Source organism: Stegastes partitus, unplaced genomic scaffold (genome assembly GCF_000690725.1).
Source record: "Stegastes partitus isolate 25-593 unplaced genomic scaffold, Stegastes_partitus-1.0.2 Scaffold157, whole genome shotgun sequence".
NCBI lineage: Eukaryota > Metazoa > Chordata > Actinopteri > Pomacentridae > Stegastes > Stegastes partitus.
In genome coordinates this window covers 520,493-539,287 of record NW_007577888.1, presented here as the reverse complement: position 1 = coordinate 539,287, position 18,795 = coordinate 520,493, and the positions used below count along the sequence as shown (strand labels likewise).

Sequence of the window (18,795 nt, the reverse complement as noted above, 5' to 3'; positions counted from 1 at the left end):
AATGTCATATAAAGTTGAAAATTAGAGTTTTGCTTCCCAGGTGGGATTAATATTTGAAACATATCACTTAAACGTGGGCTTTTGCTCGTCTAATGCTATTTACACATCATAAAGACAGAACTACTCACCTTTAAGCAAACTTTATCATCTGTGTCCTTAAATGTCTGCACACCTGCACAGTCACATGGTCACGACTACGTTTGCTGATTGGGTCTCAAATACCACCAAATAATTAACACATTATTTGAAACACCTGTGAGCCAATAGATCTACATTTTTACATTTTCACTTTTTGGTTGATATAACCACATGAAGCCAGTGGACATTTTAGGAGACAAGATCACGTTGTTGGACACGTTCACCCAGAGTTGTTTGAAGTAATTTCTAAGATGGCAAAAAGTGGAATTGTAGCTTGTTGTGTCATCCTTCTCTTGACATCTGTGTAATTTGAAAAAACCTGCATTTTACGGTGACTTTATAATTTCACCGGTCAAAAAAGTGTGTGTGCTGGTGTCGCTATCAGTCATTGTCCTTTAAAGCCTCGTGTTCACATGCTGCTTTGTAATTTCTCTGGTAAAGAAATTGATTTTACATTCAGAAACCACATCCTCCCTGCTGTTCATTCACCTCTGACCCAGTATCTCCAAACTGTCTTTCACATGGCGGCAAATAGCTGACACTGATGATTTAACAACGGCATATACCCAAAATAATGAGCCTGACCAAAAGCACAAACATATAACATATTTTATTCACACTTTCTATTGTACAAGATACAACCAACGCTTGCTGTAGGCAGGGCTCTGCAGCAGCTCCGGATGGAGATGTGAAGAGGTTCGTCCTGCTACTCAGAGGTATGGCTGATCTGTGGACAGCGGAGGCTCTTTATACACACCACCCGGCGTCACTGGAGCCTTTGGTGCTTCAGCAATTTGACTGAAAGAGATCAAAACACCAGTATAAAGATTCAGCTAAGAAGAATAACATTTTACTGATGCAGATGTTGTGGCGTCTCACTGTTTTATGAAATGCATGTTATCTTTGACAAGAAGCTGGATTGCTGCGTATTTTGCAAAACTGTTGAGAGAACACCAATATCTTGGTGAGCTGAAATCCAGCTGTGTTCATCAGGTTTGCTCGCTCTGCGATGAAGCTCAACATGATGTAAATCCACTGATTTACCCGCCAGCAGTCAGGGCCTTCTGCTTAGACATCACGATTGTGGAGGGTACCGACTCTCTGCGTCCGTCTCTGGTAAAATAGTAGTTGTCGGCATACTTGTGGCTCGGGCCTACTGGCAGCTTTGGTGGGTCCTGCGTCCTATCAAAAAAAAGAAAACACGATAAACAGAATTTCACAATGCTACTAATTTCCTATATACAGTTTGCGGATACATTTAAAAGTATGAGGGGCTGCATTTGTATGGAAAGGCAGCCCAGGTGCAACTGAAATGCAAAATAGGACTCAGGATTACAGGTTTGACAAACAGTGTTCTTTCCCACAGTGGTTCTATGCTTGACTTCTTAAACATTTTCTCCATTTTCTTATCTCCCTGGTAAACAGTTCCGCTTGTTCCAGGATGATTACGCTGTGAGAAATATTTTAAAACCAAGCTTTCTATGCGGTGCTGCAATCTTCTCCTTTGGTGACTGATATCTGCATTTGCATTTGCATTGTGGGATCGATAAAGGTTTAATCTATCTATCTTTAATCTATCTTTCTCCATCAGGGCTGCACATAGTGTCTTCTACTGAGTCAAACCTAAGATTCTGCCTTTTTTATGTATTATCAAATAATTTAAATCACCAACATTTAGCCTGATATATTTGGACAGTTTAGTCCTTAGGATGCAAATTGGAATAGAGCCGATTAGTTTGAAAACAGACAGATTGGGAGCAACTGAAGCTTGCTGAGAATTGTGCAAGGTCTGGCAGCAGGTGTTGTTTTGAAGCACATGCAATGGCAGGTCTAACAGGTCTAGTTTTAGTAAGCAAATACCGATAAAATCTTATATTTTGAAGACATTCAGATGCTAAACCAACTCACAGGAGCCTGACAGTGCAGCCTTTTGTTGACAAACTGTCATCACTCAAGTCTATTCAAGCTTTACTTGGATTCAAAGTGATGCAGATTAAAGTGAATAAATCAAGAGATGTGCCACAGTATGACTTCATAGCATGTCACTTGCATATCGTTAATAATGTATCCAGGGACATTACATCTGTCTTTGGTTCAGTGTGAAGCTACCTGCTCCCTTCATAGCTTCACAGTGTAGTGCACCGAGTCTTACCTCTTAGCAATCTCCTCATAACGCAGCTGCAGTTTGGATTGCAGGTCATGCTAACAGTAAGAGAAAAGGTAAATATTCAACTACTGCAAACACCACAATATCAAACAAATGTTCTCCTGCATATGTAGATTGTTATTAGCCCGTATCACTGCTGCTAGCTTGACTGGGTAGCTAGCTCTCGAAGCTAGTTAGCTGGCTCTGCTCATTTCTGCCTATTAAACGTGTTCTGTCTATTATTTTATTTCCGGGAAACATCCGTAGAAAACTTGTTTAACACCCACAGGATGTATTACGTTGATTATAAAGTCTGACTGTAGTTTTTATTCCTTACCCCTGATAGAAAATTCCGCAGCCTCTGGATGAGTTTAGTAGCAGTAGCCATGCTAGCTGTTGTGAAGGACACGGCTCTTCTTCGGTGGTGTTGGAGGACTTCTCAGCGCAGCACTGTCACCTGCAGGCCACAGACACGAACTGCAGCACCACAGTGGACCGTCTGAGAAATAAACAGGAGCATGAAGGCTTTACCATTGTTGACTGGGACAAATCACCAGGTCCAGTCGCCACAAAATGTACAGAAGTGCCATTACTAGTTTTTTTTTGTTTAAATGACAGGTGATTTTCTTTAATTAATAATTTCTGCATAATTACACAATTGTTAATGCTGAGGCAAAATTTACCTGAGATTCATGCTAAAAAAAAAAAAAAGCATATTCAATTAAAACCAAATTGATTTTTGGAATACTTTCCTCCTATGTTAATACTAAGTAATTGTCTCTGAACATAAAGCAATTTATGTTTCTTTCTAGCAATGACTTAACTGTTAAAAGAACAAAGTGACTTTTACTATTGCTATTACCTTCCTAATAAAAGGCTCGTTTGTATCTGCAGAACATGTAGCTGTATTTACTTAATTACTATACTCGGTTAGAAATCCTGCCACATTATCACACAGATGCTTGTATACAATTTAAAAATCTAAAATGTATGAAACTGTATAACAATATGCGACAGAATTACCTTCAGACTACCTACTGTCAGGATCATGTTTGTTGCATATATATTTGTTCTATGTTTTGATAATCTCTTATTATTCTCTCAATCTCTTATTATTGTCTTAAGGCACAATCAACATAACCTGTAAACAACTGCAGCACGAGAAAACGTAAGTGGAAACAGGACTTGGTGGTTTGTGTAAATCTTTCTCTGTCACAAGCAGCTATCTGTAGGATGCAGGGTGGCAGTTAAAACCACAAAGGGGGGAAATGAAGGTGCTCAACAGCTGGGTGCTGAGTGGCACGGAGGAACCAATCAGCTAGCTGCAACACATTTTGTGCTCATCCTGTAATAGTATAAAGTACAGTGGATCAGGGAGAGGCAGTCAGCTGGAACTCTGTTGATGCTAGCAGTCTGTTCCAGAGCTCTGTATTCAACTATCTGCTAAATAAATACTTTGATTGAGTCCTAAATATCTTCTCCTGTTGCTTCATTAAATGAATATGCAGGAGTGATCTCACACACAGTCTGATTTCTGGTAGATTGAGCTCTGACACCACAGAGCTGTGTAAGAACGCCACGTGATTCAACAAAATTCAGCAAAAGAAGATTCAAAGAGAAATACAAAGTTTATTTGTTGCACAAGAAAACACAGTAGAGGGCGACGCCGCCGGTATACCATGCAGTCAAGTATTACATCTGTGTGCTTGTCTCATGCAGCATGCACTGAACAGAAGAGTCCACAGGAGAACACATGCACATGTACAACACTTTGACCCGCCAAAACGTTGAACCTTGTACAGCCCACCTTGCATTTGCCGACCTCCAGCGGCCGAAGCGTTCGCCTCGACCGGTGGAGCTCGGCGAAGTGGCAAAGTATGTTTACATTCACATAAGAAACCAGGTTCGTAAAAAGAAACCAGAGATGAGATTTCTCCCCACGTTGTCATCACTTCGGCACCTAAATGTGCAGATTTTTATTCATGATACTCAGTGAATCTCTGCAGCCTTTAGCACAGTTAAAGAGGACAGTTTGTCTCACTCTGACTAATGTGTCTCATGGTGTTAAAGTGGCTATTTTAGCTCCTCTGACTTCAACACTTTAATTTTGTAAAGAAGAATTACCTTTAGAGTAATGATAACATCCTTCCTGCTTCAGCGTGACTTTTTTTTGCGCATGTAAAAACCTCATTACAAACCAGGCCAAGTGTTCACATGGTCCAGAAATCAGGTTTTTTCTCCTGCAGCAGAAATCTAGTCTAGTTGCCCTTAATCCCTTATTTCGTTTAATTAAACCGAGCTTCTTCTCTATATGACACCTAAGAAAACAAAACTACAAAACCAGACGATAATCTTGCTACTTATGTGCATGTAAATATACAAAATGCTTCTCAGTTCGGTGCTAAATTACTCTTCATGAACAGTTTCTTAAATACAAAACAAAAACAGATATGCAACTTCTGAGTGTAGCTTCCTTTCGTGGTATCAAAGAGAACGGTGTTCATCATACACAGCCACAGGATATAAAATGTTTGTACAGTACGTAGCATGTTTATTCGTTGTAAACAATTCTGTCAGACTGCAAAAATAATTGAGCCGTTCTGTGATCTGTTCATTTGGTTCGTGAACACACCGACAGAGTCCTGAAAGGTTGTCATCACAAGGTTGAAGGAGTTTTTTTTTTGTTGTTTTTTAAAGGAGGAAGAGGGGGTTTACGTAACAGAGCAACAATTTTGATGCTTTATAAACAGAAGACTCAGAGGAAGTCAGTACAAAAGCCAGCAACAGCCACTGATGAATAAGAAAATAACCCTCAACGCTCCATCTCTGTAGTGGAAAAGTGTCATGTGAAGCCAACCTGTGCTGAATCCCAGCCAGCTCCTTCCCTCAAGTCTGAATTCCCCCAAAAATCCCGGTGCCACAAATTGTCATTGTGCATATTATGTACTTCAGCACATTTGGAATTATACACATCCTTGTTACCAAAATATACATCAATATTTGTACAATACAAAGACAAAAAAAACACAACATTTGTTCAAAGAAGCCCTGGGTTTGGATTCACTGTGAATGTGTCCCTCTGCTGTTTTCAGTTTACCTTTCACATTCAGGTACAAAAGTTATGTCAAAATACATTAGTGCACTTGCCCCTCCGATGTAAACATCACTACACAGTAAATTAAAAGGGAACAGGTCATGTAGGCGTCACTCAACGTGATTGTGAACAAGATGAAGACGAACGCTACGAGGATGCGACACTTACAAAGCTTAGAATGTGTTGTTTGTGGTAAAGAAAGCCAAAGAATAAACACCTTTTCTTTTCTTTTTTTAACAAGCCAAAGACGATCCAGGCTCCGGAGAAAACACAGACCTCAGTTTGGCAGCTCAGTGTTTTTACAGCGAGACACAAAGTCGAGCCGCATCGAGCGTTCAAATCGGATCTCAAAAAGCAGCAGACGCAAACATGAATGTGCACCGTGTGGAGCTTCATCATCATTGTCATGAGGTGATGTCAAGATTACTACGCCAGTGGAGAAAAGACACATAAAAAAAAAAAGTCTTTGTGTTGAGTTGAAACTACAAACATGTCTCCTCACATTTCTGTCTTCAGAGATATGGCTTAGAGGACACTGTGATGATATCGTGGCACCCTTTGAGTCGACTTGATGGCGTCTTCTTAGCAGATTGTACTTTAAAGTCGCAGCTGCGTAGTGTCTCAGTGTGATTTGTGACGTCACCCTGTACGGACCGGTTCCACGTGAAAGAAAAACAACGGTTCACACTGCAAGGAACACGACCGATAAGCCAGTGACATCTTATTCCCCTGCTGGTGTGACTGTTTCGTGAATAATATATTTAGTTTTTCCTGTGGTCTGATTAGTGCACGGTGGCGAAACCTCTGAGAAGACGTAATGCTATGAAATACTGAAGCAAAACATGAACAAAACTCCATCTGACAAACGATCTGAAAAAGATAAATCAGTCATGTTGCTCACAGTGTGAACCGAAGCTCGTTCTTTAGTCCGTGAACAGCAGCACTACAGAAGATGCAGTCTTCAACGGAAGGGAGGAAAAAAAAAACATGACTTCTGACTTTTCGTACCTTTTGGTCCCACAACAGTTGAGCCCAGCGTTCCCTCCACTACTCGGTATCACGGCAATATATTTAAAAAATAGACATTTTTAGAAAAAAATCCATCCAAAAGACATAAAACCACATTTCATGGATACAAAAATGTTGAGCCTTGGCTAGTCAACCAATGAGAACTTCCCTCTTTCCCTGTTACGAACGCATCATACTTTACAAACGTAATAAATAAGACCAGAGAGTCTGCCTGAAGGCAAATATTTACAATACAAAATTCAAGTAAGATCGTCTCCTCTTCCTTCAGCCAGACAACTTTGTAAATGTGTTTACAACTTGAAGTTCGTCTGGGTCTCGCTGGAAACAACTCATCTTGCAATTCATGTTATCCTTGAAAGCCTTAAAAGGAACGATATGAGCAGTCAAAGTGAGAGAGCTGTCACTTTCTCTGATGCCCTTTTTGTGGAGTTTCCTCTCTGCGCTCAGTCTTCTCTGATGCCGGTGCAGCTTGAGGACTGGTGGAAGTGGTTTCTGCTGCCTGAGTGCAGCTGCTGTCAGCGAGAGGACGTTGTGTTTGCTGCTGCTGCTGCTGCTGCTGAGATGAGGCGGCGTCCGTCTCCGGCTCGGGCTTGTCGTTGGTTTCCTCTCCGTCTGAGCACGGCTCCCACTCGTCCTGCTCCTCGCTCTCCGTCGAGCCCTGCACAGCGATCTGGGGCACCAGCGTGAACCTCCTCACCACCGGCACCTCCAGCTCCACCTCCACGCTGGTCTGGGGTCGGGTGTTCATCCAGACCGTCCTGTGCTGGTGCTGCTGGGGCTGCGTTTGGGCTCCTGGAGCTGCTGCGGTCCCGGTCGCCGTGGTGCCGGTTTTCTCCTCCGGCTCGTCAAAGCTCACCTCCTGCACTGCCTCCTGCTTCTTGAAGGAGTCCCGCCGCTCCGATAGGTTGAGCTTCCGCATCACGACCAGCTGCTCCGATCGCTCGATCCTTTGGCTGCTTATGTAACCTCCCAGTCTGCTGTGGTCAGCCCCGAGGTAAAAGCCTCCACAGCTCCCCTCCACCTCCGAGTCCCCCAGCAGATCACCCTCGCCATAAAACGGCACTTCCAGCGTGTGCCTGCGGGGGGCGTATGACTTCTTGTCAGCATGATACACGCCGGACAGTTTCTCAGCTGACTGCACCCTCTTGAGCAGAGGAGATCGAGGCGGCTCGGCGCTGCGGGGCCGAACAATGTGTCTGACGATGGTGGGGGGCGACAGGGTTTTGCCGTGGTAGGTGTGCAGGGTTTTGGCGAAGCCCGGCAGCGGAGAAGGTGAGCGCTGCGGGGAAAGTTGCTGGTTGGAGGACGAGGAGGAGTTGCAGGCCAGAGGTGAGGGGGGGATGTTACTGGTGGATTTCCGGCGGCCCACCTTGGTGTAGCGTTGCGTGCTCAGTTTGGAGCCCAGGCCGTGCAGCGAGCTGGGCCGGATGTGTGCAGCGGGGGAGCTGGGAGAGCTGGAGCAAGGAGATGTGCTCTGAGGAGAGTTATTGTCTGGAAAGTAGAGGCAAAGCAAAACAGTTTTAAATACTGCACACAGTGTTCACACAAAACCAGTGCTATAAAAGACAATCACAACAACATAATACGTGGGGGAATCAAACATTCATAGAGCAACTGCAGAATCTCCACATCCACAACCCTGGAGTAACTCACCAAAGCCTTGGTGGTCGGGTGCGGGGCTCCGGCAGGGCGTGGAGGGGCCGGGGGAGAGGCTGTGAGTCGGGGAGCCTGGAAGACTCTCGCTGGAGGAGACGGAGTGATGAAGACCTGAGGAGAAGCTGCGACTGCTGTGCATCACCGTGCTCTGCTTGGACAGTTTCTTCAAGATGCTTCGTCGCCTAAGAGAGGAAAAAGCACAACATATGAAATGATGTTGTCGTAGCTGAAACTATTCAAAACATTCAAGATATAAATAGTCCGTTAGGATCAACGTGTATCTTAAAATCAGATTGGATTTGTTGGGCTTATTTAACAGTCTGCAGAACTTCAACTCATCATACATGCCAGTTAAAACACTTCCATCCATCCATCCATCATCTATACACTGCTTAATCCTCACTGGAGTCTATCCCAGCTGACTCAGGGTGAAGGCAGGGGACACCTGGACAGGTAACCAGTCTATCACAGGGCTACACTTAGAGACAGACAACCAAGCACACTCACATTCACACCTACGAACAATTTAGAATCACCAGTTAACCTCAACATGTTTTTGGACTGTGGGAGGAAGCAGGAGAACCTGGAGAGAACCCTGCATGGGGAGAACATGCAATATCCACACAGAAAGAACCGGCAACCTTCTTGCTGCGAGGCAACAGTGCCACCAACTGCGCCACCTTGCAGCCCTGATTAAAACACTTGCTTCATGTTTTTGTAGTCGATCATAACTCCACTAACAGTTCCTGACACTAGAGGGAGACAGCGGACTGACAACGTCCGCCGATGACCAGCTTCACAAAGTAAACAAATGATGAGTAACACTGCAGAGCTGCAGGTGGTGCGAGGAAACAACAGGCAAACCTCGGATTTTCACCTGTCATAATTATCTCTCCTCTTGCTCTTCTTGCTGCGACGAGCCATCTTGCCTTTGTGTTTGGTCTTTCGAGCTGGACCGACTTTGATGGACGTGTTCTCGAGCGCTATGGTCTGCAGAGCCACCTTGTTGCCACTCTGCAATTTTCACAGGAAATAAAGTGTCAAGTCGACTGAACTTCAAACTAACTGAGACGCTGCAACACGAGCGTGAGCGAGCTGTCGTACCTTCAGCAGCAGTTCTATCATCTCTGGGTGGACCAGGCCTTGAACGGACTCTCCGTTCACGTGGGTGATGAGGTCTCCGGTGCAGAGACCTGCCTGGTGAGCCGGGCTGCCCTCCTCCACACTCTGTTGCAACAGTGAGGAGAGGAGTTTGATTTGAGCATTACATAACCACCTTTTTATATCGCTCTCCTCTAGTACAGGATCATCAAAATAAAGCACACAACTTGGACAAAAAACATTTGAAACACACAAAAGCCTCAGTTGTGTGTTTTCTTTTTTTGTAAGGCTTGTGGTAAAAACCCACCGACACCATGTGATGCACAGTGTAGACGTCGCTGTCGCCCATGTAGACCCGGATGGCCTGCAGGGTGAAGCCGTACTTCTTCCCTGAGGTGTGGATGACGATCGGCGGCCTCAGGCTGCTGGGGCTCAGCGACAGATCCCGGTTGGGGGACGAGTCACGAGACGAGGGGTTGGAAGACAGAGAGCGAGGGGAGATGGGGCCGGGCTGGAGGCTGCTAGGCGAGTCATCTGAAACAAACACAGGAGCGTTGTTGTTAACAGATACATCTGACAGAGTTACACGCAGCTGGAGATCAATAGATTTCAACTTTTATGACACAAACTATAAGAATGTTTTGCTTCCAAACTCAGTGGCTCATTATTGAGCAAAGTGCGTCTTGGAGGTGATGATAAGCTTCAGTACCTGTAGTGATGATGAGGGACAGGGCTGAGACGGAGGCTGACTTGGGAACCTTCCCTCCACAGGGAAGCCTCTGTCTGTCCGGCGTCTCCAGCTGGTTACCAAAGCGTCGAGGGCCGGCCGGGTCCTTGGGGGATGAGTGTTTGCCACCGGTACTGTTGCTGCGAATCCTGATCCTCCGAAGGTTTGACACCACCACCTCAGCTGCAGAGAGCCGTTTACAGGTTAATGTGTTAATATGCTCAGTGTTAATTCCTCAGGTACTTTCTATACTTGCACTTCCTGCAAACGGTGTTGCAAAAAGTCTGTCTGTACCTTCATCATCGGTGGACAGGGCAAAGCGGGGCATCGTTTCCAGGCTGTGAGTGCTGCTCATCACCAGGGGACTGGTGCTCCTCTCAGACTGGGAGGAGCTGGAGGAGGCCCGAGGGCGAAGGCTACAAACAGTCAAAGACCAGTTGGACGAGTCAATCAGCTTGTAAGAGAGTCCAAGTGCCCAACACACCCTGCATCACTGCTTTTATACAGACACAAAGCTATCAGGGCTTGTGATCTATTCTTTTTCTATCCGTTTTGGCAAGACTTCATGTGACCTGTCCGTGAAGCAGCTCTGGAGATAGATTATCTACCTGGCCATGCGTCCAGAATGCCTGTGCTCCACACTGCCATCTGCTGGGCTCGGGGTGGGACCGAGTCCTCCCATGTCTCCCCGGTCCTCCTTGTCCTCGCTGTGGCTGCGGTCCGAGGAGAAGCTCAGGTTGGACGGCGTCGCCAGATGTTCTGTGCTGCTGTAAACCTTGAAGGACAAATGAGAGCGGGTGTGAAATAGAGCGCTGGCCCAATTGTTGAAGAGCTTCCAAATATTCTAGGATCCTTTCTGGATGTCCTCCAGGAAGTTTACTTTGTTATCCCAACACGTACCTGTTTGACACACTGAGCCAGTCACTTTTTGGATGGTCAGCGTGCTTATTGTCACAGATACGAGACAAATACAGATGGCTGTAGCTGCAACAGGGTTAATAATGCATAGAACAGTAATATAGTCTGACAAAAGTTGCTTTTTACTAAATTCTTCCACAGCATGAGCTCCACAATTATCATATGTTCCTTTAAATATGAATACTGAGAAAAGTAAATAAATGTTTGAACTGTCCACAAAAATAATGCTGCAAGTTCTGTGTTATTTTCAATAGGGCGCTTGATTTAAGCCATACCAGAACATCACGTTTCAACAGACCAGAGCACTCGTTACCTTGCTGAAGCGATGCGACCAGGAAGAAAACTGCCTGATTTCCAGGGAAGACTCTTCGTCATTGGTTTCTTCATCCTCGTCAGAAGCCAAATGATGGTAGCGGTCTGAGCGAGCTGAATACAGAAGAAGGACACACTTTTAACTCAAGAGTCTAATCCCAAAGAGATTTATCAACCAGCTCAGCTGCATCTTAACTTACTCTTAATTCATTATTCTAAAAAAAAAAAAATATGGAGAATGTCATCTGCAAAATGTTATCTGTTGACTTCTTTTGTATATAAATGTCCAAACAGCAGGGGTCTTCTGAATTATAAGGGACATTTTGTTTTCAATTGCCACAACGAATACTGTTCAATGCCCACACTCTGGTTCATATTTTGCTCTCAACAGTTCTTGAAGCCTTTAGTCATTATGTAATATTCCGCAACAAACTGTAAACAGTCTCGAATGTAACTTACTGTCAAAGTAGCTGGTGTCGTCCTCCGCCTCCAGCTGAGGGATGAACTCAGCTTTCTGCCGGAGGAGTCCGTTCCAGTCCAAGCCCAGGAAGAACGGGTGCTGCTTCACCTCTGAGGCTCCACCTACAACCACACAGTTTTCACAGTTATCAACACAGGATCAAGTTCAGCGATCAGCAGTTACAAAGAAATCCTCCATCATTCTATCAGATTGTTATGACTTTGAGGAAACGCTGTAATCTTTCAATATCGGCCTGCATCAAACGGCATTATCATCACTGTACCTGTTCCCATTCGGTCCAAAGGGCTCTGCCTCAGCAGGCGAGTGATCAGGTCCTGGGCATCAGCAGGTAGGGCATCGTCTCCTTCAGGCCAAATGATTTCATCTGACGATCACAGCAAAACAGAGCAATCAGCGGACCACAAATAAAAGCAGCAAACTGAAAACAAACTCAAAGTTCAGGTGTCTAAGTTTAGAAATTACTGATCATCACGTTTTGTTTTGTTTTGTTTTGTTTTGTTTTTTACTTAAAGTGACTTTTTCCTATTTCAGATGGTGGTAATTGAGAAACTGCTTCGCCACAAAAAAAAGCAGAGAGACCATTTGCACCCTATTCTGTGTGGAGAAACACCCTCTGTTGTCACTGCTGTTTCTCATAAGCAGTATTTTTCAACATACTTTTCTCAAAAAGGGAAGTGAAACCATCCCAAGCTTGCTTTAGAAAATATATTTTCAAGGTATTTAATATAACTGATATCTTGCCCTTTTTTTTTTTTTAACACATCTATACATTTTGTATATAAATAAAGTAATCTCTGGTTAATTTCATTCTAGGATAACTTAATAAATTAATCTCAGAAAGATTTGATTCTCTGATGTAGGCTTTTGAAAATTGCCACTACTAGAGCGTTGATTCTTACATCTATAACTAGATATTTAAAAAATAAATAAATAAATGAATAAAAAGTTTTTTTTTTATTTCAACACTCACCACTGACAACTTGTCCGAAAAGCTCTTCAGGAGTGTCTCCAAAAAACGGAACGCAGCCGACCAGGAATTCATAGAGGATGATCCCCATCGCCCACCAGTCCACCGGCTTCCCGTAGCCCTGTCTGAGGATCACCTCTGGGGCGATGTACTCTGGAGTTCCACACACCTGCACAAGCAAACCAACAAAGCTAAGTTTGAAATCAAGAGAACCAGCAGCCTCTGCAATCATTCCTTTTAGATTACTTCTCTTCGATGCAGAAAGACGTTTGTTTTTGTACATCACCTGTTTGTCAATAAATTCTCTCGTGTCTTTCTCCATGTGACCCTCGTAGAGGTTGGTGGTCATGTTCATCAGGCCGATTCTGGACAGACCAAAGTCCGTCAGCTTGATGTGGCCCATGGATGTAATCAACAAACTGTGGGTTGGAAAAAGACAAAACACAGTCATCAACATAAAGGAAGAACTCTTGACTCTACATGTGCTTAAACAAAGACCAGACCACATTTGTTAGCAATAATGTCGGGTTTAACAAATCCTAATAAAAAAGCAAAAACCCTGAGTCACAGCTGGGTCAGCATAAACGTATTTTTAAAGGAGAGCCAGTATTTACAAACGATGCTGATCTCATGCAAAACATGTTTGACGGGAGTGAAGTGGGAGTTGATCCATGTGCTCACTTGTCAGGTTTGAGATCCCGATGCACAATGCCATAGTTGTGAAGGTACTCCAGAGCCAGGACTGTTTCAGCAAAGTACATCCTTGTCATTTCCACGGGCAGCGGGCCCATGTTCTTGAGCAAGTTGGCGCAATCTCCACCTGAACAAAACAGAACACCTTCAGACCAAAGACGCAGGGGTGACTGTTCAAGCAACACAAACCATGTATGTGCTACTGGACACTGCAAATTTGACTCTTGGACTTCCCCGCATTAGCTGCAGGTAATGTAAACACTCAAGAAATTTGTGGTATTTCTCTATTTGCACTCACTGTAAACGGTTCTTGTTTAGACTACGTTAAACATTGCAAAATGTAAAAATGCATCAGTCATCGCAGCCTCTCTGCACTTTACCTTCTACGTACTCCATGACCATGCACAGGTGACGTCGTGTCTCAAAAGAGCAGAACATAGAAACAACAAACGGGTTCTCGGCAAAGGTCAGGATGTCCCGCTCCACAAACGCCTGCTGGATCTGGTTCCTCAGCACAAGGTTCTGGCGATTTATCTTTTTCATGGCGAAGCGTTGGCGCGTCTCCTTGTGGCGGACCAGATACACCGCGCTGTAAAAAACCCACAAACCACATTAGGCCTGAAATCCATACAGCCAACAGTCAACAGGCTCAAGAAATCTTTAAGGGATATTCACACTTTAAACACTGACAAAAACAGAGACCCATTTTTTACTGGCTACTTGCTGCTACTTGTGAGTATCGGCATAAATTTTACATTTCAGATTTTCGATTGCAGTTGTAGTTCAAAGCTGCTTAGATGTGATATCTCTGTCTGACACTACCTCTGTTGTGTTATGCTCATCCACAGTCACCATTACAACAAAAAGATGAGAGTGAAATCTGAATGAAATGAGTTTTTCTTTTTAATCTTCCAAGTTTTGGTACAAAAAAAAAACAAACTCTGCAGCAAGTTGAGTTAGAAAACATAATCAATTCCAAGAAAAAGAAATGAAAACTGACACAATAGACTTTCCATCTTACCCATAAGCTCCGTTACTGATGAGTTTGATGGTCTCAAAATCACTCTCAAGGGGCTTTCTTCGAGTTGGAGTCAGCGTCTGTGGGGCCTTATTCTACACGGAAGAAGCAGAAACATGATGCAGGTGGACGTGTTTAAATGAAACACGGTAGAAGCAATAAGAGTGTGATTACTGGGAGAATTATATTTCATATTCCTGGACATTTGCAGAATATACTGCTTCAGCATTTAAAGAGCCAACGAGTGAGGTTACATTTAAATCCATTTGGGACTTTGGGCTTTATAAACATTTAAATTCACCATTTGTTATGCTACTACCAGAACAAATTTCTACTATTTCAGACATTTACTTTCAAGTTACACATGTTCTAGCTTCCTGTAACCTACATAATAAAAAGAACGCCCTGATTTAAAATATTTATGGTACCCTTTTACACTAAAATGGGTCACTATGTTTCTGGAAACAACAAAAAGACAACAGTCCCGATCCTCTGGAGACAGATTTAGCGCAGCATGCACAGGTGGCTCAAAAACTATTTTAAGGATGGGTTGCACTTGAACAAAGTGTGTGTTCAGAGAGCATCTACTCTTTGAATCTTAACCCATATCCTCTTTGACTATCAAATACTGTGTGCGCTTAGTAAATTAGCAATAAGAGTAAAAGTTTACCTCCACAGCTGCATCTGTTTCCACCGACACTGTAGGGCTGGCATCATACTGCTCAAGCTGTACCATGTCTAGAAATAACAGAAAGAGACTGGGTTTAACATTACAAAAACGATCCTCAACTCCCACGACTGAGCCTTACTTCTCCATCTCTGGTACTCTTTTCTTTCACACGGTGTTTAGAAACTTTCCTGCGAACTTGCCGTCTCGTCTGAGCCTTGTCATGTGCCGCGGATGTTTAGCAATGCGAGGCCGGGGATTGTTATGCTGCAGTGACGTTTTTCTTGAAATTCATTAAGTTCCTGAACTGGAATTCCAAGTTACACTGAAGGGATTCTTTCTCTGGTCTGAACTGCTAGACGTGTGGTTTTTCTATGACACTTATTCGAGAAAATAATTCATTAAAAAGTAACAAAGGCAGGAAGTGAAAATAACAGAAGACGTCTCGAGGTATTAATGACAAAATAAAAGTTCCCCGTGACAAAAGAACACATGTGCTCACAGTCGTCAACAATGCTGACATTGTGAATATGCTAATTTATGCAGCAAGGCACCCCGAGAGTCTCATCAGATCATCTCTTCCATATGGGACACATGTGGTGTTAGTGTGAAACTTGTAAGACGTACTATTGAGTATTCAAAGACAAATCGGTGTAATTCTAATTAAGCTAATTATGCCATTAATTTCCAATAATTGTCTTCATACCGACACATTCGTCTCTGCCTACTGTATACATCGTGTGAGTTGAACTTGTTAGCCTAAAGTGTGAAGGAGTTACAGCAATTTCTGGGAAACTACCAACATGCAAATGTATGCAGAAATCTAATCAGACCATCTTCTCCATATGGGGCGCATATAGTGTGAAGAGAGTTTAGAGAGACGGCACGTTGACGCGATGTGTCACGTATCATGAATGCGTGCCCTAAAATACAAGCTGGCTTTCTTTCCATCCTTAAATCAAACTTCTCATTGAAGACCTCTGATGTTCTTATTGTTCAGACAGTGAGTGAAGAAATGTGCATGCATGTTAAATGTCCATTGGTTCAATGTGATAGCACACTGGCTCATTACAACGAGAGCATCTGATCTGAGCAACAACTGGTTCCTCTTCAGTGTGAACGGAGTACAAGGCCTCACTGGACAATTCCTTTACCTTCGAACGGGTCCCGCGTCAGGCCCAGCTGGCTGATGATGTACCGTGGGATGTCCGTCTTGATCCCCTGGCCAACTTTAGCATGACCCTCCGCTGCCTCGAGTAAATGATAAAACTCCTCCGGGTCGAACTCCTGTCAACAGCATCCAAGTTTAATCAATGTGGAGATTCTGAAGTGAAATATTCTGGCAGACTGAACATAAGGCAGCAAAAACAAGCGTGTAAATGGTTCGACTTAAAGGCAGCGTAGTCTTTTAGATAATCTGATCCAAGAGGCTTTAAGTCTTGATTTACGATTCTGATCAAACCTGTATTCAGAGTTGTTGACTCAACATTACAAGAGCTGAAGTAATGAACACAACAAACGTTTCCCTTATAGTTGATTACAGGTGACAAGAAAGTTTGTATTTTAACAGAGAAATTTAGCTCCTGAGGTCCTTCACAGCTAAAATCATTTTTAAAAAATTCCTGTCATTGGTATAGAGAGGATATTAAAAAAAAAAAATCTACATTAATACACTTTTTAATTAATACTTTTAATGACTGAAGTGGAAACCTTTAGCAACATTCAAAGATCATCGGCTTCATGTTCTGGTGACACATATCCACTTTCTAAGATGGAATAAAGGTCAGAATCTAATTTCTGTCCTGCTTTAAAGTGAATTACCTTCTGCCGGTTTTCAATCAAACTAATCTCATTTTCAATTAGGAAGAGATTTTCTCTTCCACAGCTTACCAGGCATTCAAGGAGGCGGGCCGGCCGAGAGATTATGATGAGGATCTTCCTGACCAGCTGGGTGATGATGGTTACCTCCTCGCTTTCAGAGCGCTCGTAGGCCTGGACGGGGGAAATGACAGTCAAGTTTATTTATGCAGGACTTTGGATGAAATGAATGAATGAAAGAATGAAAAATACTTTATTTATCCCAGAAGGGAAATTCAATTGGACAAACCACATCTAAAATCATACATGTACATTTTTATTTTATTTTTAAATCTGTTGTGCTGTGAAAGCATAAAATTAAAAAAAAATGTAATTCTAATCCTGTAACTTAGAATCAGTCAAAGGGAGAAAAGGAGCAAATTAGAAAGCACTGATTTTCAAGTATTCACATTTTAAGATATGGAATAAATGATGGGGTATATGCATCACAGGCAACTCAATAAAAAACAACAAGAACAACCAGTTTCTGGGACTTTCTCTGTCGATGGCTACACAACAGTTAAACTTTCATGTCAGACTGAAAAATCGGATGTGCCAAATGGGGTCATTAAGGTCATCGGGGCTTAGTTGTCTAATCACAACAGAGGGCACAGTTTGCTACCCCTAGTGCCAGTGCACCACCTCCGAAAAAGGCTCCAGCAGAAGTACTGCCGAGTCCTGAAACTGAAAATGAAATATATAAAACGCTGCATTCTGAGCATAAGGCTATCGTAGAAATACCAGACGCTGCCTGACCAAACAGCATCAGAGATGACGTCATGTAAAACCAAGAGGAATTATTAGAATAATCACCAAGTGGGTGGATGGGTGGAGTCTTAATTAGTCATCCGTGGCCTCTTTTTTAGATGACTGGATTAACAACAGTTTGACTGGGAACTGGAACTGTACTGGTTGCCTGCACAGTGTACGGTGCATTTGTGTTCGAGTCTTTATACGGCCTGCAACATGAAAAGATCATAACCACTGTCATCCCTCTGTTAAATATAATATTACAGTCAGCAGGTGGTTAGCTTAGCATCAAGAGTGGAACCAGCAGGAATGTGGTGGCCTGGCTCTGTTCAAACGCAACTAAATCTACCTCCCAGCACCTCCAAAATCTATTATATTCATTTCATTTTTTCCACAGATCCCAGTGGTTATGTTAATCTCATCTTCCGGTCATGCCGGACCAAAGTTACTAACATGAATGTCACACTGTGAAAGTGTAAGAAAGACAGTATTGTTGCCAGGAAGTCACACGACCAATTCTTCAACGGCCGTGTTATTCAGCGTTTGGTCCATAGGGAGAATCTGGTTAAGCACTTTTTATTGTTTCTGTGGTATTATTCCCTGATATCTTTTTCATTATAGTTTCTACACATGTCTGACAAAATCACCTGTGGCGCATAGACGACAGCTACAGGTAGGCGAATGTATAAAAAGGCCGCGTTCACAGTCAAAGCGTTGTTTCTCATAAAGCTGCCTTTGTTTTCAAAGTTCAGGAGGCAGTGCACCAGATATTTTCTCACTTGCTATTTGCAAAAGAACAAAATCTGTCACTTTCTGTATACCAGATGATATTTCACAAGCAAGCAATCGGGCAGCAAGTGTTAAAATTAAAAAAAAAAAAAGCTAAAACAACAACAACAACAACAACAACAGTACCATGTGTCCCTACATATTTTAAATCACAAATAAAGAGTCATGGAAAATTTAAGTTTGAGAAAGCAACATATTATCGCTGAGACTGTAACACCTAACAAAGTGGCCTTGGCTCACGAAGCCCGTCTCGTGGGTGTGTGTGTGTACATATGACAGCATTTGCTCCACTGTATGGGAACAGACTTATTGGTTCAGCTGGAGGTACAGCGAGTTGGTCATGCCTTCTGTCTGACAGCATGCAGAGAAGCACGGCAAGAGGTTGCTATAGAAACTAATATTTTACCACAAGACCTGTGACAAAAGTGGCTCTCACCGTCGCTGACAATTTC

General features: G+C 43.2%; 2 protein-coding genes across 2 annotated transcripts in view; both read right to left on the bottom strand.

The window, feature by feature from the left end:
• Positions 1–732: 732 nt before the first annotated feature.
• Positions 733–2,731, bottom strand: ndufa7 (NADH:ubiquinone oxidoreductase subunit A7). The gene is made up of 4 exons (XM_008279394.1): positions 2,622–2,731; positions 2,291–2,340; positions 1,183–1,320; positions 733–936 (listed from the first exon to the last, which is right to left on the bottom strand). Exons 1-4 carry the CDS (start codon positions 2,670–2,672, stop codon positions 849–851), a joined length of 327 nt encoding a protein of 108 aa, XP_008277616.1. The 5' UTR covers positions 2,673–2,731; the 3' UTR covers positions 733–848.
• A 1,162-nt stretch (positions 2,732–3,893) lies between these two features.
• The window catches only part of mast3b (microtubule associated serine/threonine kinase 3b), a 39,423-nt gene continuing 24,521 nt past the window's right edge, over positions 3,894–18,795 (bottom strand). The window contains exons 9-27 of the mRNA XM_008279393.1: positions 16,838–16,939; positions 16,102–16,234; positions 14,951–15,018; positions 14,284–14,375; positions 13,643–13,851; positions 13,251–13,389; positions 12,856–12,988; positions 12,573–12,738; positions 11,865–11,966; positions 11,581–11,703; positions 11,123–11,235; positions 10,500–10,666; positions 10,186–10,307; positions 9,874–10,074; positions 9,472–9,698; positions 9,168–9,290; positions 8,941–9,077; positions 8,061–8,245; positions 3,894–7,898 (exon numbers count right to left, since the gene is read on the bottom strand). Coding sequence (XP_008277615.1) covers positions 6,808–7,898; positions 8,061–8,245; positions 8,941–9,077; positions 9,168–9,290; positions 9,472–9,698; positions 9,874–10,074; positions 10,186–10,307; positions 10,500–10,666; positions 11,123–11,235; positions 11,581–11,703; positions 11,865–11,966; positions 12,573–12,738; positions 12,856–12,988; positions 13,251–13,389; positions 13,643–13,851; positions 14,284–14,375; positions 14,951–15,018; positions 16,102–16,234; positions 16,838–16,939 — 3,633 coding nt within the window. The 3' untranslated portion in view covers positions 3,894–6,807. The remainder of the gene's footprint in view (positions 7,899–8,060; positions 8,246–8,940; positions 9,078–9,167; positions 9,291–9,471; positions 9,699–9,873; positions 10,075–10,185; positions 10,308–10,499; positions 10,667–11,122; positions 11,236–11,580; positions 11,704–11,864; positions 11,967–12,572; positions 12,739–12,855; positions 12,989–13,250; positions 13,390–13,642; positions 13,852–14,283; positions 14,376–14,950; positions 15,019–16,101; positions 16,235–16,837; positions 16,940–18,795) is intronic.

What these genes read in the sequence shown, in the direction of transcription:
- ndufa7 (XM_008279394.1), bottom strand. Translation starts at nt 2,672, where the DNA reads ATGGCTACTGCTACTAAACTCATCCAGAGGCTGCGGAATTTTCTATCA. An exon ending in TGCGGAATTTTCTATCAGGG is followed by an intron (nt 2,341 to 2,621) that starts GTAAGGAATAAA and finishes TCTTACTGTTAG; the next exon opens with CATGACCTGCAATCCAAACT. An exon ending in TATGAGGAGATTGCTAAGAG is followed by an intron (nt 1,321 to 2,290) that starts GTAAGACTCGGT and finishes TTTTTTTGATAG; the next exon opens with GACGCAGGACCCACCAAAGC.